The sequence below is a fragment of the Paralichthys olivaceus genome, chromosome 20 (assembly GCF_024713975.1).
Source record: "Paralichthys olivaceus isolate ysfri-2021 chromosome 20, ASM2471397v2, whole genome shotgun sequence".
NCBI classification, from domain to species: Eukaryota; Metazoa; Chordata; class Actinopteri; order Pleuronectiformes; family Paralichthyidae; genus Paralichthys; species Paralichthys olivaceus.
The window spans coordinates 1,925,977-1,951,283 of NC_091112.1; the positions used below are offsets into that span (position 1 = coordinate 1,925,977).

Consider the following 25,307-nt stretch of genomic DNA (forward strand, 5'->3'; position numbering starts at 1 on the left):
GATCCTGAATTCTCATTGGCTCAGATGATGTCCCCTCCTCTCCGTGTGTCCTCTCATCTCGTTGTTTTTGTCTCTGGAGCCACAGTCCGTCTCTCTGTGGACAGAAGACCTCATCTACCTTCAGTCCAGCAAAGAGAAATATAGCACCGCTCACAATGCACACTTTACTTTTCCTGCTTCTACTGGCAGGAACACACAGCGCGACGGCAAGTGAGTTCTAGTTTCTACTTGATTTGATTTGATTTGAAATGAAAGACAAATGCTCCGTGTATTTAAAAGACACTTCAATGATTTGAAGGTCTGTTGTAATGTTGGATGTTTGGTTCCTTCAGATTTTAGAAGTTGAATAAAGTTTCAAAGAGCTGATTTCAAAGTTCATGTTAGTAAATGTCATGGATCTCATGTAAGAAGGAAAGCTTCTGTTCTCTTTCTGAAAAGCTGAACTGAAAAGTGACTTTTCTTTTTCTTTCTTCTGATCCGGACCATTAGTTGATTTCGTCCTTTGATCAGAACCATTAAGATCGACACGGTCCGAGCTGGTTCTGGACAAAATGACGCAACGATTCTGCAAAAAGTCCAACAGACTCCGATAAATCAAGAAACAGTGAAACACGAAGCAACGTTTCAACTCAGCGAGAAAACCAAGAGTTTCTTGTCTGTTCTAAACATTATGAACTTGATTATTTCACTGAGTTCTTCATGACGTGTCTCGTGTTTCATGTTGGTTTATAAAAAGTTGTGGAGAAATAACAGGTTCAGTCTGTTGATATGAATCAAGACTGTTATTGATGTAAATACATATATTTGAACATCTGTTTAATGGTTGATGGTTCATTTCCCATCAAACACCTCAATTATTCATCTAAACTGGCTCAACTGACAAATAAGGCGACGACTCAGTTCTGGTTTTTATTGTGGTCAGTTGGTGGCGCTGTTTCCATAGATACAGAAAGTGCTGAGGACAAACAGCTTCCTGCTTTGTTGGTTCAATATTCAACCTCATTTAGGCATAAAGACCGTGAGTAACATGACTGACATGACACATTACTAATGAATGATCTGTTATCAATGTGACCTCCTACTCCAATACCATCAACACAAATTATTACTAACACACAACACAAATTCATCTAGAATGTAAATGATAGAAGTGAAAAGAAGCAGGGAGACAAAGACTCATGATGAGGCTGCCTCCATAATGAAGAAATGACAGATGTCTGTTCATACTTTCTAATGTGATCACATCTGCACTAAAGCCTGACTGCTTGATATGAGTCTGTCTCAGATATGAAGGTATCAGTGTTTGTGTTGGTCCATATGCACCAATTTCATTTGTGCACAATAAACAAAGAAGATGTGCATTTATCTTTAAATTTTAAAACAGGGATAAAAACATACATGTTTATTTTCTTCATTCAAGTTCTGTTTGGTCATATTTGTGTTTTCTTTGTATTATTATTACAGTTCTAGTTATTTATCATGAATCTGATGGTTTAACATTTAAACATAAAGTCTCAGTTACATGTCTTTGTCATAAGTATTTGACATTAACATCTTTGGAATCAGTGCCAAACATACATATTAAAAAATCTACATTCTATACATTTAAAACACAGTCAAGCCCTTCCTGTAACAACGTCACACTTTGTTTTGTTAGCTGGGTCCAGTATAAATGTATATGTGTATATATGGAGGAATATATATATATATATATATATATATATATATATATTTATATATAGACTGAGAGAAACCACTAACAGCTCATATGTTGTGTTCAAAATGTTCATGATTTCACAATTTGAATTTTGAATATGATAATGAGGACTTTCAGAATAAATGTCTCATGTAGTAACTGGAAATTGAAGTAGTTTTCACTTCACATTAAATTCTCTGCAGTAGAAAATATTATTTTCTCATATTAAATCTTTGAGTCGTTAGATTGAATCCATGTTTAAGACGTAGAATTCAAAGTAAAGAGTGTCTGGACTCTGGAGCAGACGTTTTATCTCTCAATGTATTTTTGTGTTTGTTTACCACACAACAGAGATGCTGAAGTTGTGTTGAATGTACTTCATGTCTTCTTGACTCTGAGTGCAGTGATTTATTAAACATTCTGAAAACTAAAGTCACTTTAACTTTTTCTTGCAGGGACTCACTCTATTAATTATTTCTTCACTGCGTCCCCTCAAGTCCCAAACTTTCCAGAGTTTGTGGTTGTTGGTTATGTTGATGAAGTTCAGATCAGTCACTATGACAGCAACACAATGAAAACAGAACTGAAACAGGACTGGCTGTGGAAGGCAACAAATTCAGAGTTCTGGGAGAGGTTTACTCAGTACCTTTTGGGTTACCAGCAGGACTTCAAAGCCAACATTGAAATCTTAAAGGCACTCTTCAAGCAGACTGAAGGTTTGTTTACGTTTCACTCTCTAATAATAACAACACACACACACACACACACACACACACACACACACACACACACACACACACACACACACAGACACACACTCACATTTTCATTTATTTGATTTGATCTCAAATATTTACTAATTAATCAAACATGTGATCAATAGATTTTAATTTTTTTAACAAGTAAAAATCTGAAATGTTTTGTGAAGTTTCTTAAATATTAGAGTTTGTTGCTTCTCTTACTTTCTGATGAATTAAATACAGTGACAGACATTTTCACTACTTTCTGATATTTGCTTCAGTTTAAACAAGTGATTGATTCATTAACAAAATCCAGAATCAACAACAAGCAGAATGATTAGTTTGAACCTGAAATATATCAAATCAACAGTAGAGCAGCAGATTCATGTCACTGTGCTGACCACAGTGTGTCCACAAAATAAGACACACACCAGAGAATCACACGTTAGATTAGATTTACCCAAACACAGTGTCAAAGCCAGAAGACATTTATATAGTGTAGTGCTGAAGAAGACATTTATTACTGGATCAGCAGAAAATAATCTTTATCAACAACTGTGAATTTGGTGTGAGCAGTAAACTGTGTGGATGGATGTGTTATGGGTCAGAGAAGAACTTTAAATTCAGCTGCAGATCAGGAGCTGATCCAGGAATATTTTCTATCTCTTTAGCTTTTTCAACATTTTCCTTGATTTCCCAGAGTAACTCATGGATCTTGTTCAAAAATAAGATGTTCAGTGACTGATATTTATGAGTTTGTGCAACTTGGTCATAAAAACGTGTCTCTAGTGAATTTAAATGTGTTTTCATGAGGTGAGTGTTGGGCCTTGGTGGAGGTTTGTACTGGACTGAGTGATGTTCTAGTTTGATGCTACAGAAACCTGAGTGTGTGTGTGTGTGTGTGTGTGAGTGTGTGTGTGTGTGAGTGTGTGTGTGTGTGTGTGTGTGTGTGAGTGTGTGTGTGTGTGTGTGTGTGTGTGTGTGTGTGTGTGTGTGTGGTGAAGATGTGTAATAACCGCTCAGATCTCTGTCTCTCTCTCAGGTGTCCACATTTTCCAGGCCATGGCTGGCTGTGAATGGGACGATGAGACTGGAGAAGTTAAAGGTTATCTTCAGGGTGGTTATGATGGAGAAGACTTGATATCATTGGACCTGGAGACAGAGACGTGGATCGCTCATAGACCACAGGCTGTTATCATCAAACTGCAGTTGGATAATGATAAAACTCAACTTGCAGATTTTAAGAACACCTTAACCCAGGTGTGTCCTGACTGGCTGAAGATTTTCGTGGAGCATGGGAAGAGCTCTCTGCTGAGAACAGGTGAAATCACATAACCTCCATGAACATGATGTTCCTCTTTCATTTCTTACTCTGTGGCATCACAGTGAACGAGAGCAGATACACAGACACCTGCTGTGACTCAGTTTGTTCACTTTCTATCATCATTGCTCTCTCTCCTTCCCTCCTTTCTCTCTCTCTCTCTCTCTCTCTCTCTCTCTCTCCCTCTGTCTGTCTCTCTCTCTCTCTCTCAATTCAATAAGCTTTATTGGCATGACTGTGTATTACGATATTGCCAAAGTGTTATAATATAAAAATAAAATAATATAAAACAATGTATTATTTTAGCAAAATAATAAATTATACATCAATTAAAACTATACTTTACATCAATAAAACTATACTATACATGAATAAAACTATACTATACATGAATAAAACTATACTATATATCAATTTAAAAAAGGTGTGTATCATACAGAGGTAATTATTACAGAACAGTATCTATCTAATGATCAGTATTTTCATCAGTGAGCTGGTTGTTGTGCAGCTTTTCTCTTCTCCTGTGACAGACACTCACATATTTTACAGCTTCTACAGCAGTGGCACTTTTTTCTCCCAGTAGATGATGTAGTAGTTTGGTCTGAGAGTTTGTCAAAATTTGGGGTTGTGTGTGTAAAGTGAGTGTAGAGCTGTGTTCTGATGTCTGTGTATGCGTCACAGTGCAGCAGGAAGTGCTGCTCTGTCTCTACCTGTCTGTGCGGACAGTGCAGATACAGCCACGTCTGTCTGTGTCGGCCTCTCTCTAAGGCCAGGCTGTGGTTGCTGAGTCTGTACATAGTCAACGTTTTCCTCAGTCTGGGGTCAGTGACAGAGCTCAGATAATCTGCCATGGAGTATTGTCTGTTTAGGGACAAATAGCATTGGGGTTTGCTTTGGGTTTTGGTTGCAGATGTCCAATAGTTGATGGAATTGTCTTTTTCTTTAGTTATAATTTGGTGGGGCCGGATTGTGTGAGGACGGTCTGGGTGCCCTGTGCTGTTGGAGCTGAGCCGGTGGACCAGCTGGCTGAGAAAGAAAAATCTCTCTCTCTCTCTCTCTCTCTCCTTCTCCTTCTCTCTCTCTCTCACTGCTCTTTTTATGCCTCTGCTCTGGCGACACCTAGTGGTCGTTGGCATTATGTTCTGGGGTCGTCCGTCCGTCCCATCACTGTGAACACGATATCTCCAGAATGTCATTAGAGAATTTCCTCAGATTTGGTGCAAACATTCACTTTGACTCAAGAATTAACTCACTGGATTTTTGTAGCCAAAGGTCAAAGGTCAAGGTCACGGTGGCCTCACAAAGTATGTTTATGTTTTTCTTGAACATGATGTCATCAGATCAGCTTCAGATTTGGTACAAACGTTCACTTGGACTCAGAGATCGATTAGTTATTGATTAGATTTTGGAGCCTGAAGGTCAAAGGTCAAGGTCACAGTGACCTCATGTTACTGTGAATGTGTTAGACCGCCCCTCAATTGAGACACAGCCCGAGTGTCCTCCCTCCTCACCCCCCGACTGACCTGCGCTCACTTTGCACTTTAACAAAAAATACCAACATGAACCAGAAGTTATCAGGACCTGTTCAGTACATGAGGTTTACTTTGTGTTTGTATAAAGAAAATAAATATCCTGATATAAAACTGTCACCTTTCAATAAATACTGTGATATTACTCTGACGTCATATCGTCCACCCAGTGTCTTTGCATCACTTCAGCCTCTGTCTCGCTCACATCTCACAGTTCTTCACTTGTCTCGTATATGAACAGACATGACTGATGCTAAATCAATGGAATCAAACAGGAATGGTATTATTAGTATACAATACATTAGAATGACCCATAAACTGTCTTTCTTCTTTCTCCCCAGAGCTTCCCTCGATGTCTCTCCTCCAGAAGTCTCCCTCCTCTCCAGTCAGCTGCCACGCTACAGGTTTCTACCCCGACTCAGCCATGTTGTTCTGGAGGAAAGACGGAGAGGAGCTTCATGAGGACGTGTACGTCGGAGAGGTCCTCCCCAACCATGACGGGACCTTCCAGATGAGCACTGACCTGCAGGTTTCATCAATCCCACCTGAAGACTGGAGGAGGTACGACTGTGTGTTCCAGATCTCTGGTGTGAAGGAGGACATCGTCAAAAGACTGGACAAAGACTCAGTGGAGTCCAACAGAGGTGAGACTTGAGTCAGTGATGACGGTGGGAAACACACGTTTCATTTCCACTAACAGTCCTGCAGGTCATGTATGCTGACGTGTAGCAGGAGAAGTTTTCTCTCTGTTGGTTTTGGGTCATTCTCTTTCTTCAGTTTTTATCAATAAATTTAGATCAGTGTTAAAAACAACAGCAGGACAAAGAAACAGGTTGATTGTGTGTGTTTGTTGTGTCTATTGTACAGGATTGTGGTTCAGGGAGATTGTTGTCGTCTAACCTGCTTCATCTGTTCACGTTGTGATGCTTTGTTTTTTTATTCCACTCAACAGAGAAGCCCACTGACGTGACCACCACCACCACCACCATCATCGTCGCTGCAGTGGTCGCTCTCGCTGTCGTCCTCGCTGTCGCTGGATTCATCGTGTACAGGAAGAGGAATGGTGAGAGACCAACACAGAAGCTTTGTCCAATATTTTTCTGGTGTTTTTATTTCAGAGTTTTTTAACGAATGCTTCGTCCGGATCAAACCTCATGAAACAAACTTCAGTTCCTCACACACCAACATCTGTTTCAAGAGCTGCAGGGTTCACACAAAGTTTTCTAACTTCACTCTGCACCATAGACTGTTCATAAAAAGCTCCGCACACAACGTCCAGCACACAAACAATAAAAAGTGACAGTATATTGTGGATCGTTTGAGGAGGATCGCCACTAGAAAAAACAAAGACAAAATTCTGTTTGTTTTTTTAACTGTAATAACTGAAATTATTTGTATTTTCTTTTTATTTCAGCTGAATGTCCCCCATCTCGTAAGTAAAACTTCTATTTCTACTCTGTGTTCTTTTTATACTGATATGCTTTATTAGGACGTCACGTCACGTTGACACAGCAGCTGAAAGTACGAACATGTCCAGTTTTATAAAACACCCCCAACTCCTCTTTGCTCCACTTTTTATTGGTCCACACCGGCGCCAGTCAGGGAGGCGTTATGTTTTCAGGCTGTTCATCTGTTCGTCCCCATCTTGTGAACACGATATCTCAAGAATGCTTTGAGGGAATTTCTTCAAATTTGCCACAAATGCTCACTTAGGCCTTGTCCACACTACTGCCAATATTTCTTTCAATGGATTTGAGGCTCCCCACAGGAACCTGACCCAGTGCAGGACTCTAGAAAAGCCTCCGTAGATTAAATAGGCTTCATTTTGTGCTGAAGAGAGTTTTCAGGACTGTTCCCTGCAGTGTTGGTTGTTTGTAATAAAAGTGTCTGTTCAGAGGAGGATGGTCTCATGATGTGTTTCTGACCTCACAGCTGGAAATGATCCAAACGTCTTAATGCCTCTGAACCCAGATGGACAAGTTTCTAATCCTCCAAGTGAGACGTCCTCCTGAACACAGTGAGTTGCTCCATATGTTCAACAAAACTTAAACTAAGTACAAAGTAACACGTGTGTGATCATGTGTAAAACCTCTGTTTTAATTAGAATGAAAACAATCATTAGAGATTTTTAAGAGCAAGGCACAGATCAGAAACCTTCACGTTAACAGATTCAATGTTGAAATTAAAGCTCAAATATCAGCAGTGACACAACAATTCAAATGTTGATAAAACCATTTTTTTTTCCTGAGTAAAATTTGGTTTCACTGTTAAATGAGGGAATCGTGGAAATATTAGGTCTCAATACTGTAAATACATAAAATACGTGGCTTTGTGGAACTGAACATTTAATCTTTCATTTTATTTTTTCACTTTAGGTTTATGGACGTTTGCACTGGAACAAGAAGCAGTGTCACCACATTCTCCCCCTTACACTGGGAGTTCACTGATTATTCATCACTCACATCATAAACTGATCGTCAGGGTCAGGGTTTTTTCGTGTCTGTGGACGATCCGCTCTACCTCCTGAGCCACAGCCGCCAACATATGCAACTGCAGATCCAGAATCTCTGTCCTGTATTCAACCTGAACACTCAGCTTCATGACGTGAGGCCACGTTTCCCCTGATGAGACGTGAGAGGTGTCACAGCACAAACTTACTATTTTGTGTTTTGTCACCATAAATTCAGCAACTTTACAAATGTAACAAAGTAAAGTTAGTTGAAGAAAATACTTTTACTACGTTTACAAATGCATTAAATTTTATTTGTTCGTTATATTTTTAGAAATTGCAGAAAACGCAATTCCAAGTTTTCATTTTTACAGTGTAGAAAGTGAACGTTGACGTGTTGGGTTTTTATAAATGAATGTTAAATGAAGGTGCTTTGCTGTTTCATTCCTTTTGTACTTGTGTTTTGAATAAAGTCCCTGATACTCTCTTGGATTTCTGTCTCTTTGTGATTCAATGTGTAGAAAAGTTGAACACATCTGTGAAAGTTCAAATGTTCATTATTGAGACACACTCACCTGGACAGGTCCATCATATACAGTCAGACCAGACAACATGTGGATGTGAACCACTTCAGGTAATGATGTGACACTTCTGGTCTCCTTCTTGTGGCCCAAACAAAATGGATGTGATTCTAAAGTTGCCCACTTGTAAAATAATATCACAAAACAAATTCAAGGTTGACTTGTGACCCAGATCTGGTGAAAAAGGAGCAGAACACCCAAGTGCCATCATTCCCCACCGCATGTGGGCCGATGTGGGATGTGAGGGATGAAGGTCGAATCTGAACCAAAACAGTTTTCCTGTGTAGGATTGTTCATCAGATGAAAACCACAAGTCATGAGCATGAATGATCCTGTGGTTGTGGACCTCTGCTCTTCATTCAACACAAACACATCCTCACGACCAGAACTTTACTTTCACTTCCGTTAATTACCTCAGTTGGTTCACCTGGATTTAAGTGACGTAGAGGCTGATCCTGAATTCTCATTGGCTCAGGTGATGTCCCCTCCTCTCTGTGTGTCCTCTTATCTCGTTGTTTTTGTCTCTGGAGCCACAGTCCGTCTCTCTGTGGACAGAAGACCTCATCTACCTTCAGTCCAGCAAAGAGAAATATAGCACCGCTCACAATGCACACTTTACTTTTCCTGCTTCTACTGGCAGGAACACACAGCGCGACGGCAAGTGAGTTCTAGTTTCTACTTGATTTGATTTGAAATGAAAGACAAATGCTCCGTGTATTTAAAAGACACTTCAATGATTTGAAGGTCTGTTGTAATGTTGGATGTTTGGCTCCTTCAGATTTTAGAAGTTGAATAAAGTTTCAAAGAGCTGATTTCAAAGTTCATGTTAGTAAATGTCATGGATCTCATGTAAGAAGGAAAGCTTCTGTTCTCTTTCTGAAAAGCTGAACTGAAAAGTGACTTTTCTTTTTCTTTCTTCTGATCCGGACCATTAGTTGATTTCGTCCTTTGATCAGAACCATTAAGATCGACACGGTCCGAGCTGGTTCTGGACAAAATGACGCAACGATTCTGCAAAAAGTCCAACAGACTCCGATAAATCAAGAAACAGTGAAACACGAAGCAACGTTTCAACTCAGCGAGAAAACCAAGAGTTTCTTGTCTGTTCTAAACATTATGAACTTGATTATTTCACTGAGTTCTTCATGACGTGTCTCGTGTTTCATGTTGGTTTATAAAAAGTTGTGGAGAAATAACAGGTTCAGTCTGTTGATATGAATCAAGACTGTTATTGATGTAAATACATATATTTGAACATCTGTTTAATGGTTGATGATTCATTTCCCATCAAACACCTCAATTATTCATCTAAACTGGCTCAACTGACAAATAAGGCGACGACTCAGTTCTGGTTTTTATTGTGGTCAGTTGGTGGCGCTGTTTCCATAGATACAGAAAGTGCTGAGGACAAACAGCTTCCTGCTTTGTTGGTTCAATATTCAACCTCATTTAGGCATAAAGACCGTGAGTAACATGACTGACATGACACATTACTAATGAATGATCTGTTATCAATGTGACCTCCTACTCCAATACCATCAACACAAATTATTACTAACACACAACACAAATTCATCTAGAATGTAAATGATAGAAGTGAAAAGAAGCAGGGAGACAAAGACTCATGATGAGGCTGCCTCCATAATGAAGAAATGACAGATGTCTGTTCATACTTTCTAATGTGATCACATCTGCACTAAAGCCTGACTGCTTGATATGAGTCTGTCTCAGATATGAAGGTATCAGTGTTTGTGTTGGTCCATATGCACCAATTTCATTTGTGCACAATAAACAAAGAAGATGTGCATTTATCTTTACATTTTAAAACAGGGATAAAAAACATACATGTTTATTTTCTTCATTCAAGTTCTGTTTGGTAATATTTGTGTTTTCTTTGTATCATTATTACAGTTCTAGTTATTTATCATGAATCTGATGGTTTAACATTTAAACATAAAGTCTCAGTTACATGTCTTTGTCATAAGTATTTGACATTAACATCTTTGGAATCAGTGCCAAACATACATATTAAAAAATCTACATTCTATACATTTAAAACACAGTCAAGCCCTTCCTGTAACAACGTCACACTTTGTTTTGTTAGCTGGGTCCAGTATAAATGTATATGTGTATATATGGAGGAATATATATATATATTTATATATAGACTGAGAGAAACCACTAACAGCTCATATGTTGTGTTCAAAATGTTCATGATTTCACAATCTGAATTTTGAATATGATAATGAGGACTTTCAGAATAAATGTCTCATGTAGTAACTGGAAATTGAAGTAGTTTTCACTTCACATTAAATTCTCTGCAGTAGAAAATATTATTTTCTCATATTGAATCTTTGAGTCGTTAGATTGAATCCATGTTTAAGACGTAGAATTCAAAGTAAAGAGTGTCTGGACTCTGGAGCAGACGTTTTATCTCTCAATGTATTTTTGTGTTTGTTAACCACACAACAGAGATGCTGAAGTTGTGTTGAATGTGCTTCATGTCTTCTTGACTCTGAGTGCAGTGATTTATTAAACATTCTGAAAACTAAAGTCACTTTAACTTTTTCTTGCAGGGACTCACTCTCTGAAGTATTTCTTCACTGTGTCCCCTCAAGTCCCAAACTTTCCAGAGTTTGTGGCTGTTGGTTATGTTGATGAAGTTCAGATCAGTCACTATGACAGCAACACAAAGAAAGTAGAACTCAAACAGGACTGGATGTTGAAGGCAACAGATTCAGAGTTCTGGAAGGGGTTGACTCAGTACTTTTTGGGTCACCAGCAGGACTTCAAAGTCTACATTGAAATCTTAAAGGCACTCTTCAACCAGACTGAAGGTTTGTTTACGTTTCACTCTCTAATAATAACAACACACACACACACACACACACACACACACACACACACACACACACACGCGCACACACACACACACACACACACACACATTTTCATTTATTTGATTTGATCTCAAATATTTACTAATTAATCAAACATGTGATCAATAGATTTTAATTTTTTAACAAGTAAAAATCTGAAATGTTTTGTGAAGTTTCTTAAATATTAGAGTTTGTTGCTTCTCTTACTTTCTGATGAATTAAATACAGTGACAGACATTTTCACAACTTTCTGATATTTGCTTCAGTTTAAACAAGTGATTGATTCATTAACAAAATCCAGAATCAACAACGAGCAGAATGATTAGTTTGAACCTGAAATATATCAAATCAACAGTAGAGCAGCAGATTCATGTCACTGTGCTGACCACAGTGTGTCCACAAAATAAGACACACACCAGAGAATCACACGTTGGATTAGATTTACCCAAACACAGTGTCAAAGCCAGAAGACATTTATATACTGTAGTGCAGAAGAAGACATTTATTACTGGATCAGCAGAAAATAATCTTTATCAACAACTGTGAATTTGGTGTGAGCAGTAAACTGTGTGGATGGATGTGTTATGGGTCAGAGAAGAACTTTAAATTCAGCTGCAGATCAGGAGCTGATCCAGGAATATTTTCTATCTCTTTAGCTTTTTCAACATTTTCCTTGATTTCCCAGAGTAACTCATGGATCTTGTTCAAAAATAAGATGTTCAGTGACTGATATTTATGAGTTTGTGCAACTTGGTCATAAAAACGTGTCTCTAGTGAATTTAAATGTGTTTTCATGAGGTGAGTGTTGGGCCTTGGTGGAGGTTTGTACTGGACTGAGTGATGTTCTAGTTTGATGCTACAGAAACCTGGGGGTGGGGTTTATTATTGACAGACTGACTCCCGATTGGTCGAGCGTGTGTACCAGCGAGACCTCGGTACCTTTGCTCCATAACCGATCGCTCTGGATGACAGCGTTCATATCTGTTGTATTTTGGCTTCGTTCCTGGACAGTGGGAGGAAGTGGAGACGTGTCGTCCATCTTTATAAACAGTCATGGTCTGTTGCTGCTGCTCACATGATGTCACCACCTTCAGCAGAGCAGATGAACTGTGTGTGTGTGTGTGTGTGAGTCTGTGTGTGTGTGTGTGTGTGATGAAGATGTGTAATAACAGCTCAGATCTCTGTCTCTCTCTCAGGTGTCCACATTTTCCAGAAGATGGCTGGCTGTGAATGGGACGATGAGACTGAAGAAGTTAAAAGTTATCTTCAGGGTGCTTATGATGGAGAAGACTTGATATCATTTGACCTGGAGACAGAGACGTGGATCGCTCAAAGACCACAGGCTGTTATCATCAAACTGCAGTTGGATAATAATAAAGCTCAACTTGCAGATTTTAAGAACACCTTAACCCAGGAGTGTCCTTACTGGCTGAAGATATTCGTGGAGCATGGGAAGAGCTTTCTGCTGAGAACAGGTGAAATCACATAACCTCCATGAACATGATGTTCCTCTTTCATTTCTTACTCTGTGGCATCACAGTGAACGAGAGCAGATACACAGACACCTGCTGTGACTCAGTTTGTTCACTTTCTATCATCATCGCTGTCTCTCTCTCTCCTTCCCTCCTTTCTCTCTCTCTCTCTCTCTGTCTGTCTCTCTCTCTTTCTCACTCTCTCTCCCTCTCCTTCCCTCCTTTCTGTCTCTCTCTCAATTCAATAAGCTTTATTGGCATGACTGTGTATTACAATATTGCCAAAGCGTTAAAATATAAAAATAAAATAATACAAAACAATGTATTATTTTAGCAAAATAATAAATTATACATCAATTACAACTATACTTTAAATCAATTAAAACTATACTATACATGAATAAAACTATACTATACATGAATAAAACTATACATTAATAAAACTATACTATACATTAACAAAACTATACTATACATCAATAAAACTATACTATACATGAATAAAACTATACTATACATGAATAAAACTATACTATACATGAATAAAACTATACTATACATGAATAAAACTGTACTATATATCAATTTAAATAAGGTGTGTATCATACAGAGGTAATTATTACAGAACAGTATCTATCTAATGATCAGTATTTTCATCAGTGAGCTGGTTGTTGTGCAGCTTTTCTCTTCTCCTGTGACAGACACTCACATATTTTACAGCTTCTACAGCAGTGGCACTTTTTTCTCCCAGTAGATGATGTAGTAGTTTGGTCTGAGAGTTTGTCAAAATTTGGGGTTGTGTGTGTAAAGTGAGTGTAGAGCTGTGTTCTGATGTCTGTGTATGTGTCACAGTGCAGCAGGAAGTGCTGCTCTGTCTCTACCTGTCTGTGTGGACAGAGCAGACACAGCCACGTCTGTCTGTGTCGGCCTCTCTCTAAGGCCAGGCTGTGGTTGCTGAGTCTGTACATAGTCAACGTTTTCCTCAGTCTGGGGTCAGTGACAGAGCTCAGATAATCTGCCATGGAGTATTGTCTGTTTAGGGACAAATAGCATTGGGGTTTGCTTTGGGTTTTGGTTGCAGATGTCCAATAGTTGATGGAATTGTCTTTTTCTTTAGTTATAATTTGGTGGGGCCGGATTGTGTGAGGACGGTCTGGGTGCCCTGTGCTGTTGGAGCTGAGCCGGTGGACCAGCTGGCTGAGAAAGAAAAATCTCTCTCTCTCTCTCTCTCTCTCCTTCTCCTTCTCCTTCTCTCTCTCTCTCTCACTGCTCTTTTTATGCCTCTGCTCTGGCGACACCTAGTGTCCGTTGGCATTATGTTCTGGGGTCGTCCGTCCGTCCCATCACTGTGAACACGATATCTCCAGAATGTCTTTAGAGAATTTCCTCAGATTTGGTGCAAACATTCACTTTGACTCAAGGATTAACTCACTTGATTTTTGTAGCCAAAGGTCAAAGGTCAAGGTCACGGTGGCCTCACAAAGTATGTTTATGTTTTTCTTGAACATGATGTCATCAGATCAGCTTCAGATTTGGTACAAACGTTCACTTGGACTCAGAGATCGATTAGTTATTGATTAGATTTTGGAGCCTGAAGGTCAAAGGTCAAGGTCACAGTGACCTCATGTTACTGTGAATGTGTTAGACCGCCCCTGAATTGAGACACAGCCCGAGTGTCCTCCCTCCTCACCCCCCGACTGACCTGCGCTCACTTTGCACTTTAACAAAAAATACCAACATGACCCAGAAGTTATCAGGACCTGTTCAGTACATGAGGTTTACTTTGTGTTTGTATAAAGAAAATAAATATCCTGATATAAAACTGTCACCTTTCAATAAATACTGTAATATTACTCTGACGTCATATCGTCCACCCCAGTGTCTTTGCATCACTTCAGCCTCTGTCTCGCTCACATCTCACAGTTCTTCACTTGTCTCGTATATGAACAGACATGACTGATGCTAAATCAATGGAATCAAACAGGAATGGTATTATTAGTATACAATACATTAGAATGACCCATAAACTGTCTTTCTTCTTTCTCCCCAGAGCTTCCCTCGATGTCTCTCCTCCAGAAGTCTCCCTCCTCTCCAGTCAGCTGCCACGCTACAGGTTTCTACCCCGACTCAGCCATGTTGTTCTGGAGGAAAGACGGAGAGGAGCTTCATGAGGACGTGTACGTCGGAGAGGTCCTCCCCAACCATGACGGGACCTTCCAGATGAGCACTGACCTGCAGGTTTCATCAATCCCACCTGAAGACTGGAGGAGGTACGACTGTGTGTTCCAGATCTCTGGTGTGAAGGAGGACATCGTCAAAACACTGGACAAAGACTCAGTGGAGTCCAACAGAGGTGAGACTTGAGTCAGTGATGACGGTGGGAAACACACGTTTCATTTCCACTAACAGTCCTGCAGGTCATGTATGCTGACGTGTAGCAGGAGAAGTTTTCTCTCTGTTGGTTTTGGGTCATTTTCTTTCATCAGTTTTTATCAATAAATTTAGATCAGTGTTAAAAACAACAGCCGGACAAAGAAACAGGTTGATTGTCTGTGTGTGTTTGTTGTGTCTATTGTACAGGATTGTGGTTCAGGGAGATTGTTGTCGTCTAACCTGCTTCATCTGTTCAGGTTGTGATGCTTTGTTTTTTTATTCCACTCAACAGAGAAGCCCACTGACGTGACCACCATCATCATCATCATCATCGTCGCTGCAGTGGTCGCTCTCGCTGTCGTCCTCGCTGTCACTGGATTCATCGTGTACAGGAAGAGGAATGGTGAGAGACCAACACAGAAGCTTTGTCCAATATTTTTCTGGTGTTTTTATTTCAGACTTTTTTAACGAATGCTTCGTCCGGATCAAACCTCATGAAACAAACTTCAGTTCCTCACACACCAACATCTGTTTCAAGAGCTGCAGGGTTCACACAAAGTTTTCTAACTTCACTCTGCACCATAGACTGTTCATAAAAAGCTCCGCACACAACGTCCAGCACACAAACAATAAAAAGTGACAGTATATTGTGGATCATTTGAGGAGGATCGCCACTAGAAAAAACAAAGACAAAATTCTGTTTGTTTTTTTAACTGTAATAACTGAAATTATTTGTATTTTCTTTTTATTTCAGCTGAATGTCCCCCATCTCGTAAGTAAAACTTCTATTTCTACTCTGTTTTCTTTTTATACTAATATGCTTTATTAGGACGTCACGTCACGTTGACACAGCAGCTGAAAGTACGAACATGTCCAGTTTTATAAAACACCCCCAACTCCTCTTTGCTCCACTTTTTATTGGTCCACACCGGCGCCAGTCAGGGAGGCGTTATGTTTTCAGGCTGTCCATCTGTTCGTCCCCATCTTGTGAACACGATATCTCAAGAATGCTTTGAGGGAATTTCTTCAAATTTGCCACAAATGCTCACTTAGGCCTTGTCCACACTACTGCCAATATTTCTTTCAATGGATTTGAGGCTCCCCACAGGAACCTGACCCAGTGCAGGACTCTAGAAAAGCCTCCGTAGATTAAATAGGCTTCATTTTGTGCTGAAGAGAGTTTTCAGGACTGTTCCCTGCAGTGTTGGTTGTTTGTAATAAAAGTGTCTGTTCAGAGGAGGATGGTCTCATGATGTGTTTCTGACCTCACAGCTGGAAATGATCCAAACGTCTTAATGCCTCTGAACCCAGATGGACAAGTTTCTAATTCTCCAAGTGAGACGTCCTCCTGAACACAGTGAGTTGCTCCATATGTTCAACAAAACTTAAACTAAGTGCAAAGTAACACGTGTGTGATCATGTGTAAAACCTCTGTTTTAATTAGAATGAAAACAATCATTAGAGATTTTTAAGAGCAAGGCACAGATCAGAAACCTTCACGTTAACAGATTCAATGTTGAAATTAAAGCTCAAATATCAGCAGTGACACAACAATTCAAATGTTGATAAAACCATTTTTTTTTCCTGAGTAAAATTTGGTTTCACTGTTAAATGAGGGAATCGTGGAAATATTAGGTCTCAATACTGTAAATACATAAAATACGTGGCTTTGTGGAACTGAACATTTAATCTTTCATTTTATTTTTTCACTTTAGGTTTATGGACGTTTGCACTGGAACAAGAAGCAGTGTCACCACATTCTCCCCCTTACACTGGGAGTTCACTGATTATTCATCACTCACATCATAAACTGATCGTCAGGGTCAGGGTTTTTTCGTGTCTGTGGACGATCCGCTCTACCTCCTGAGCCACAGCCGCCAACATATGCAACTGCAGATCCAGAATCTCTGTCCTGTATTCAACCTGAACACTCAGCTTCATGACGTGGGGCCACGTTTCCCCTGATGAGACGTGAGAGGTGTCACAGCACAAACTTACTATTTTGTGTTTTGTCACCATAAATTCAGCAACTTTACAAATGTAACAAAGTAAAGTTAGTTGAAGAAAATACTTTTACTACGTTTACAAATGCATTAAATTTTATTTGTTCGTTATATTTTTAGAAATTGCAGAAAACGCAATTCCAAGTTTTCATTTTTACAGTGTAGAAAGTGAACGTTGACGTGTTGGGTTTTTATAAATGAATGTTAAATGAAGGTGCTTTGCTGTTTCATTCCTTTTGTACTTGTGTTTTGAATAAAGTCCCTGATACTCTCTTGGATTTCTGTCTCTTTGTGATTCAATGTGTAGAAAAGTTGAACACATCTGTGAAAGCTCAAATGTTCATTATTGAGACACACTCACCTGGACAGGTCCATCATAGACAGTCAGACCAGACAACATGCGGATGTGAACCACTTCAGGTAATGATGTGACACTTCTGGTCTCCTTCTTGTGGCCCAAACAAAATGGATGTGATTCTAAAGTTGCCCACTTGTAAAATAATATCACAAAACAAATTCAAGGTTGACTTGTGACCCAGATCTGGTGAAAAAGGAGCAGAACACCCAAGTGCCATCATTCCCCACCGCATGTGGGCCGATGTGGGATGTGAGGGATGAAGGTCGAATCTGGACCAAAACAGTTTTCCTGTGTAGGATTGTTCATCAGCTGAAAACCACAAGTCATGAGCATGAATGATCCTGTGGTTGTGGACCTCTGCTCTTCATTCAACACAAACACATCCTCACGACCAGAACTTTACTTTCACTTCCGTTAATTACCTCAGTTGGTTCACCTGGATTTAAGTGACGTCGAGGCTGATCCTGAATTCTCATTGGCTCAGGTGATGTCCCCTCCTCTCTGTGTGTCCTCTTATCTCGTTGTTTTTGTCTCTGGAGCCACAGTCCGTCTCTCTGTGGACAGAAGACCTCATCTACCTTCAGTCCAGCAAAGAGAAATATAGCACCGCTCACAATGCACACTTTACTTTTCCTGCTTCTACTGGCAGGAACACACAGCGCGACGGCAAGTGAGTTCTAGTTTCTACTTGATTTGATTTGAAATGAAAGACAAATGCTCCGTGTATTTAAAAGACACTTCAATGATTTGAAGGTCTGTTGTAATGTTGGATGTTTGGTTCCTTCAGATTTTAGAAGTTGAATAAAGTTTCAAAGAGCTGATTTCAAAGTTCATGTTAGTAAATGTCATGGATCTCATGTAAGAAGGAACGCTTCTGTTCTCTTTCTGAAAAGCTGAACTGAAAAGTGACTTTTCTTTTTCTTTCTTCTGATCCGGACCATTAGTTGATTTCGTCCTCTGATCAGAACCATTAAGATCGACACGGTCCGAGCTGGTTCTGGACAAAATGACGCAACGATTCTGCAAAAAGTCCAACAGACTCCGATAAATCAAGAAACAGTGAAACAGTGAAACACGAAGCAACGTTTCAACTCAGCGAGAAAACCAAGAGTTTCTTGTCTGTTCTAAACATTATGAACTTGATTATTTCACTGAGTTCCTCATCACGTGTCTCGTGTTTCATGTTGGTTTATAACAAGTTGTGGAGAAATAACAGGTTCAGTCTGTTGATATGAATCAAGACTGTTATTGATGTAAATACATATATTTGAACATCTGTTTAATGGTCGATGATTCATTTCCCATCAAACACCTCAATTATTCATCTAAACTGGCTCAACTGACAAATAAGGCGACGACTCAGTTCTGGTTTTTATTGTGGTCAGTTGGTGGCGCTGTTTCCATAGATACAGAAAGTGCTGAGGACAAACAGCTTCCTGCTTTGTTGGTTCAATATTCAACCTCATTTAGGCATAAAGACCGTGAGTAACATGACTGACATGACACATTACTAATGAATGATCTGTTATCAATGTGACCTCCTACTCCAATACCATCAACACAAATTATTACTAACACACAACACAAATTCATCTAGAATGTAAATGATAGAAGTGAAAAGAAGCAGGGAGACAAAGACTCATGATGAGGCTGCCTCCATAATGAAGAAATGACAGATGTCTGTTCATACTTTCTAATGTGATCACATCTGCACTAAAGCCTGACTGCTTGATATGAGTCTGTCTCAGATATGAAGGTATCAGTGTTTGTGTTGGTCCATATGCACCAATTTTATTTGTGCACAATAAACAAAGAAGATGTGCATTTATCTTTACATTTTAAAACATGGATACAAACATACATGTTTATTTTCTTCATTCAAGTTCTGTTTGGTCATATTTGTGTTTTCTTTGTATTATTATTACAGTTCTAGTTATTTATCATGAATCTAATGGTTTAACATTTAAACATAAAGTCTCAGTTACATGTCTTTGTCATAAGTATTTGACATTAACATCTTTGGAATCAGTGCCAAACATACATATTAAAAAATCTACATTCTATACATTTAAAACACAGTCAAGCCCTTCCTGTAACAACGTCACACTTTGTTTTGTTAGCTGGGTCCAGTATAAATGTATATGTGTATATATGGAGGAATATATATATATATATATATATATTTATATATAGACTGAGAGAAACCACTAACAGCTCATATGTTGTGTTCAAAATGTTCATGATTTCACAATCTGAATTTTGAATATGATAATGAGGACTTTCAGAATAAATGTCTCATGTAGTAACTGGAAATTGAAGTAGTTTTCACTTCACATTAAATTCTCTGCAGTAGAAAATATTATTTTCTCATATTAAATCTTTGAGTCGTTAGATTGAATCCATGTTTAAGACGTAGAATTCAAAGTAAAGAGTGTCTGGACTCTGGAGCAGACGTTTTATCTCTCAATGTATTTTTGTGTTTGTTTACCACACAACAGAGATGCTGAAGTTGTGTTGAATGTGCTTCATGTGTTCTTGACTCTGAGTGCAGTGATTTATTAAACATTCTGAAAACTAAAGTCACTTTAACTTTTTCTTGCAGGGACTCACTCTCTGAAGTATTTCGACACTGGGTCCTCTCAAGTCCCAAACTTTCCAGAGTTTGTGTCTGTTGGTTATGTTGATGAAGTTCAGATGATTCACTATGACAGCAACACAAAGAAAGTAGAACCCAAACAGGACTGGATGTTGAAGGCAACAGATTCACATTACTGGGAGAGGGAGACTCAGAACTATTTGGGTTATCAGCAGATCTTTAAAGTCAACATTGAAACCGCAAAGGAACGCTTCAACCAGACTGGAGGTTTGTTTATGTTTCAATAATAATAATAATAACAACACACACACACACTCACATTTTCATTTATTTGATTTGATCTCAAATATTTACTAATTAATTAAACATGTGATCAATAGATTGTAATACAAAACCTGGGGGTGGGGTTTATTATTGACAGACTGACTCCCGATTGGTCGAGCGTGTGTACCAGCGAGACCTCGGTACCTTTGCTCCATAACCGATCGCTCTGGATGACAGCGTTCATATCTGTTGTATTTTGGCTTCGTTCCTGGACAGTGGGAGGAAGTGGAGACGTGTCGTCCATCTTTATAAACAGTCATGGCCTGTTGCTGCTGCTCACATGATGTCATCACCTTCAACAGAGCAGATGAACTGTGTGTGTGTGTGTGTGAGAGAGAGAGAGAGAGAGAGAGGATAATAACAGCTCAGATCTCTGTCTCTCTCTCAGGTGTCCACATTGTCCAGCGGATGGTCGGCTGTGAATGGGACGATGAGACTGGAGAAGTTAAAGGTTATCGTCAGGGTGCTTATGATGGAGAAGACTTCATATCATTGGACCTGGAGACAGAGACGTGGATCGCTCATAGACCACAGGCTGTTATCACCAAACTGAAGTGGGATAATGAGAAAGCTGATCTTGCACATCTTAAGAACTACTTAACCCAGGAGTGTCCTGACTGGCTGAAGAAGTACCTGGAGCATGGAAAGAGCTCTCTGCTGAGAACAGGTGAAATCACATAACCTCCATGAACATGATGTTCCTCTTTCATTCCTTACTCTGTGGCATCACAGTGAACGAGAGCAGATACACAGACACCTGCTGTGACTCAGTTTGTTCACTTTCTATCATCATCGCTCTGTCTCTCTCTCTCTGTCTCTCTCTCTCTCTCTCTCTGGAGTGTGGTGGAGTGTGTGTGAGCTGAGAGCTGGTTGTGGTTTGTTAGCGTAGTTATGGACCTCACCAAGCTAACCAGAATTAAGATCGCGCCGGGCTTCCCTTGCACGGTGGAGGACTGCAGCTTGGCAGTGGGGGTGGTGGTGGGACACAGCAGTGTTGAGTCCGCTGCTAGAATGAACAACGTGGTTGTCATTTTTCTAGACATCGCAGAGAAGGTGAACATGGTGGGATTGAAGTGAACGATATGTTCGTTTCTGTTCTCGCCTCTCGCCACGCTGGTGGTTAAAGTCACTTTATCGAACGTCCCCCCGTTTGTCCCCCCGAGATGAGACACTGATAAGAGAACTATCGAGACATGGTAAGATAGTGTCTCAGTTAAGGAAAGTGTCCTCTGGTTGTAAATCTCCTCTGTTGAAGCATGTGGTGTCGCACATAAGACAGCTCCACATGATTCTGGACAACAGCAGTGAGGAGCTGAACCTGGTGTTCAAGATCAGAGTGGAGGAGTTTGATTACATTATCTTTGTTACTTCAAACAACACAAAGTGTTTCAGCTGTGGACAGGAAGGACACCAAATTAAAGCATGTCCACTGAAAAATAAAGCAGCTGACAATCAGGAAGGACAGGAGGAGACAGGTGGGGTCCAGCAGGTGAGTGAGGGGGGACAGGAGGGGACAGGTGAGGTCCAGCAGGTGAGTCAGGTGAGTGTGGGGGGGACCGGCAGAGATAAGTGAGGTACAGCAGGTGAGTGATATTGACATAGAGGGAGACGAGGAGGTGCTTAAAGTTCCTCGTCTAAAAAGAAAAACCAGGAGCAACAGTGGAAGCTCACAGGCAAGAAAAGAACAGTGAAGAAAGGAGGGAGAGGAGCAGCAGAGACTGAGTCCAACATGGAGACAGTCTCTGCTGACAGGGAATCCTCTGACTTCTGTTGGTGGTGAGGGCGAAGGTCGAGCATTTTAACTTTGTTTTTATAAATGTCTACGCTCCGGTCTAAGGACCCAACAGAGTCTGTTTTTCCACCCCAGTGTCTTTGCATCACTTCAGCCTCTGTCTCGCTCACATCTCACAGTTCTTCACTTGTCTCGTATATGAACAGACATGACTGATGCTAAATCAATGGAATCAAACAGGAATGGTATTATTAGTATACAATACATTAGAATGACCCATAAACTGTCTTTCTTCTTTCTCCCCAGAGCTTCCCTCGATGTCTCTCCTCCAGAAGTCTCCCTCCTCTCCAGTCAGCTGCCACGCTACAGGTTTCTACCCCGACTCAGCCATGTTGTTCTGGAGGAAAGACGGAGAGGAGCTTCATGAGGACGTGTACGTCGGAGAGGTCCTCCCCAACCATGACGGGACCTTCCAGATGAGCGCTGACCTGCAGGTTTCATCAATCCCACCTGAAGACTGGAGGAGGTACGACTGTGTGTTCCAGATCTCTGGTGTGAAGGAGGACATCGTCAAAACACTGGACAAAGACTCAGTGGAGTCCAACAGAGGTGAGACTTGAGTCAGTGATGACGGTGGGAAACACATGTTTCATTTCCACTAACAGTCCTGCAGGTCATGTATGCTGACGTGTAGCAGGAGAAGTTTTCTCTCTGTTGGTTTTGGGTCATTTTCTTTCTTCAGTTTTTATCAATAAATTTAGATCAGTGTTAAAAACAACAGCCGGACAAAGAAACAGGTTGATTGTCTGTGTGTGTTTGTTGTGTCTATTGTACAGGATTGTGGTTCAGGGAGATTGTTGTCGTCTAACCTGCTTCATCTGTTCAGGTTGTGATGCTTTGTTTTTTTATTCCACTCAACAGAGAAGCCCACTGACGTGACCACCACCACCATCATCATCATCGCTGCAGTGGTCGCTCTCGCTGTCGTCCTCGCTGTCACTGGATTCATCGTGTACAGGAAGAGGCAGTGGCAGATTTAGCAATTTGGGGCCCAAGGCGAACACAGGCATGGGGCCCTCTGCACATGTTGTTCTCCATCTGTTTTCAATCCTTATTTATCAAAGAAAGTTCTACTTGTAACTTCTTCCCAACCCAACAAAACATATTAACAGTTTAACAAATGCACTCACAGTAAAATCTTATTTTCATAAACAATATGATCTCTTTACAATAAGAATGAACCATATTGTCCATTCTCACGGAAGATCTGACGTCTATAAGTGTGGTTTTCAGCAGGATCTCTGATTAAGTTGATGATAGGCCTCTGTCTTATATCTTGTTTAATTAAGGGAGAAGACAACACACAAGGAAATAGGAGGTAAATTATGGAGTAACATAAAAAATAACAACATGTACTTTTTACCATTTCTCTTTGTCCCTGCGTTCGCGCACACAAACACATTTTCAGTGAAACAGAGAAACACAAAGTTCATCTGATCACAGCTGCTTCATGATCAGAGCAGAAGCTGCAGTTTTAACTTATGAACTAATAAACACTCATCACTAGTTACCAGGACCTGATCAGTCTGAAGGAACTCTGTGTTAGTTTGCTCATTACAACATGAGAGGCGACACACACAGGACTCAGTGTTGAAGTGACCGGAGCGACACAGATTCATGATCTGACTCCATCGATTAATAACTAAACACATGATCATCATCTGAATAATCCGATAAAAACCAGAACAATTGAGCTGAACTAGTTGAACGGGTTCAACGCTTCTCGTCAGTCTCTGTTTACATCCTGAATCACCTCCGTGATTGGGGCCCCTGGTAGCTCGGGGCCCAAGGCAATTGCCGTCCATTGCCTAATGGTTAAGTCCGCCTCTTTTATGTTTTCGCAGCAGCAGCCAGCAGGAACCAGCAGGAACCAGCAGGAACCAGCAGCAGCAGCAGCAGCAGCAGGAACCAGCAGGAGCAGCAGGAGCAGGAACCAGCAGGAACCAGCAGCAGCAGCAGGAGGAGCAGCAGCAGGAACCAGCAGCAGCAGGAGCAGGAACCAGCAGGAGCCAGCAGCAGGAGCCAGCAGCAGCAGCAGGAGGAGCAGCAGCAGGAGGAGCAGCAGCAGGAACCAGCAGCAGCAGCAGGAACCACCAGCAGCAGCAGCAGCAGCAGGAACCAGCAGCAGCAGCAGCAGCAGCAGCAGCAGGAACCAGCAGCAGCAGCAGCAGGGACCAGCAGCAGCGGGACCAGCAGCAGCAGCAGCAGCAGCAGCAGGGACCAGCAGGAGCAGCAGCAGCAGGAACCAGCAGCAGCAGCAGCAGCAGGAACCAGCAGCAGCAGCAGCAGGAACCAGCAGCAGGAACCAGCAGGAGCAGCAGCAGCAGGAACCAGCAGCAGCAGCAGCAGGAACCAGCAGCAGGAGCAGCAGCAGCAGGAACCAGCAGCAGCAGCAGCAGCAGCAGGAACCAGCAGCAGCAGCAGCAGCAGCAGGAACCAGCAGGAGCAGCAGCAGGAACCAGCAGCAGCAGCAGCAGCAACAGCAGGAACCAGCAGGAGCAGCAGCAGCAGCAGCAGGAGCCAGCAGCAGCAGCAGGAGCAGCAGCAGGAGCCAGCAGGAGCAGCAGTAGGAGCCAGCAGGAGCAGCAGCAGGAGCCAGCAGGAGCAGCAGCAGCATCACATCTGTGAAACAGTTTTTCATAGTAGCTGATATTTTAGGAAAAGTCATCTGATCAGAAGTGTCGCTGCTGTTGTTGGATTCAAGTATCTGCTAGTGGTATATTTAAGATATGCCACTTTTTCAACTTTGGGAAGAACAAACTGACAAGAAGGAGCAGCGAGATGAATAATATAAAATCATGGAGAGAAGTTTTCTAGCACATTTTAAACTTACAGTTCCCAAAATCACTTGTTCAGCACAGTTTCTGCAGCTTCGTTATATTTGATAACACACCGAGGCTTCTTAACTTTAGCAGCTTCATCAAAGTATCTCAGAATAAAACGCTTTGACTTTTGAGAGAAAAATTTCAGTTTGATATTTCATCTTATTGAAAAATGTAGTCATTCTGTATATTTACACTCTGAGCCACTGTTCATTCAAACCACACAGGTCGTTTTTGTTTGTTACATCGACGTTCAAAGTGTCTTTTCTGTTATTTCAGGTGCGACTCCGCTGACTGAAACTTTTGGGAGAAATAAAAAAGGCATTCAAAAAAAAAAAATACACTTGCATTGACAGTTATTGTAAAAAATCT

The 25,307-nt window shown here is 40.7% G+C and overlaps 3 protein-coding genes across 16 annotated transcripts; all 3 read left to right on the forward strand.

The window, feature by feature from the left end:
- The first annotated feature begins 52 nt into the window (after positions 1-52).
- LOC138405882 (major histocompatibility complex class I-related gene protein-like) lies at positions 53-7,782 on the forward strand. The gene is made up of 8 exons (XM_069516153.1): positions 53-210; positions 2,152-2,412; positions 3,479-3,757; positions 5,628-5,930; positions 6,239-6,349; positions 6,701-6,718; positions 7,219-7,303; positions 7,662-7,782. The coding sequence occupies exons 1-7, from the start codon at positions 156-158 to the stop codon at positions 7,296-7,298; spliced, it is 1,107 nt and encodes a 368-aa protein (XP_069372254.1). The 5' UTR covers positions 53-155; the 3' UTR covers positions 7,299-7,303; positions 7,662-7,782.
- Positions 7,783-8,817: 1,035 nt separating this feature from the next.
- LOC138405883 (major histocompatibility complex class I-related gene protein-like) lies at positions 8,818-17,321 on the forward strand. Of its 3 annotated transcripts, XM_069516154.1 has the most exons (8): positions 8,818-8,977; positions 10,893-11,153; positions 12,392-12,670; positions 14,718-15,020; positions 15,333-15,443; positions 15,795-15,812; positions 16,313-16,397; positions 16,756-17,321. In XM_069516154.1, the coding sequence occupies exons 1-7, from the start codon at positions 8,923-8,925 to the stop codon at positions 16,390-16,392; spliced, it is 1,107 nt and encodes a 368-aa protein (XP_069372255.1). In that variant the 5' UTR covers positions 8,818-8,922; the 3' UTR covers positions 16,393-16,397; positions 16,756-17,321. The 3 variants fall into 3 exon arrangements, with proteins under 3 accessions (XP_069372255.1, XP_069372256.1, XP_069372257.1); XM_069516155.1 differs by lacking the exon at positions 15,795-15,812; XM_069516156.1 differs by lacking the exon at positions 12,392-12,670.
- Positions 17,322-17,906: 585 nt separating this feature from the next.
- On the forward strand, positions 17,907-25,274 carry LOC109643366 (major histocompatibility complex class I-related gene protein). Of its 12 annotated transcripts, XR_011239551.1 has the most exons (7): positions 17,907-18,071; positions 20,004-20,264; positions 20,710-20,988; positions 22,360-22,662; positions 22,975-23,119; positions 23,403-23,431; positions 23,978-25,274. XR_011239551.1 is itself a non-coding variant. In XM_069516168.1 (6 exons), exons 1-5 carry the CDS (start codon positions 18,017-18,019, stop codon positions 23,091-23,093), a joined length of 1,017 nt encoding a protein of 338 aa, XP_069372269.1. In that variant the 5' UTR covers positions 17,907-18,016; the 3' UTR covers positions 23,094-23,119; positions 23,958-25,274. The 12 variants fall into 12 exon arrangements, 10 of the variants coding, with proteins under 10 accessions (XP_069372269.1, XP_069372263.1, XP_069372266.1 ...); XR_011239550.1 differs by having other exon boundaries at positions 22,975-23,431; XM_069516168.1 differs by lacking the exon at positions 23,403-23,431 and having other exon boundaries at positions 23,958-25,274.
- The last annotated feature ends 33 nt before the right edge of the window (positions 25,275-25,307 follow it).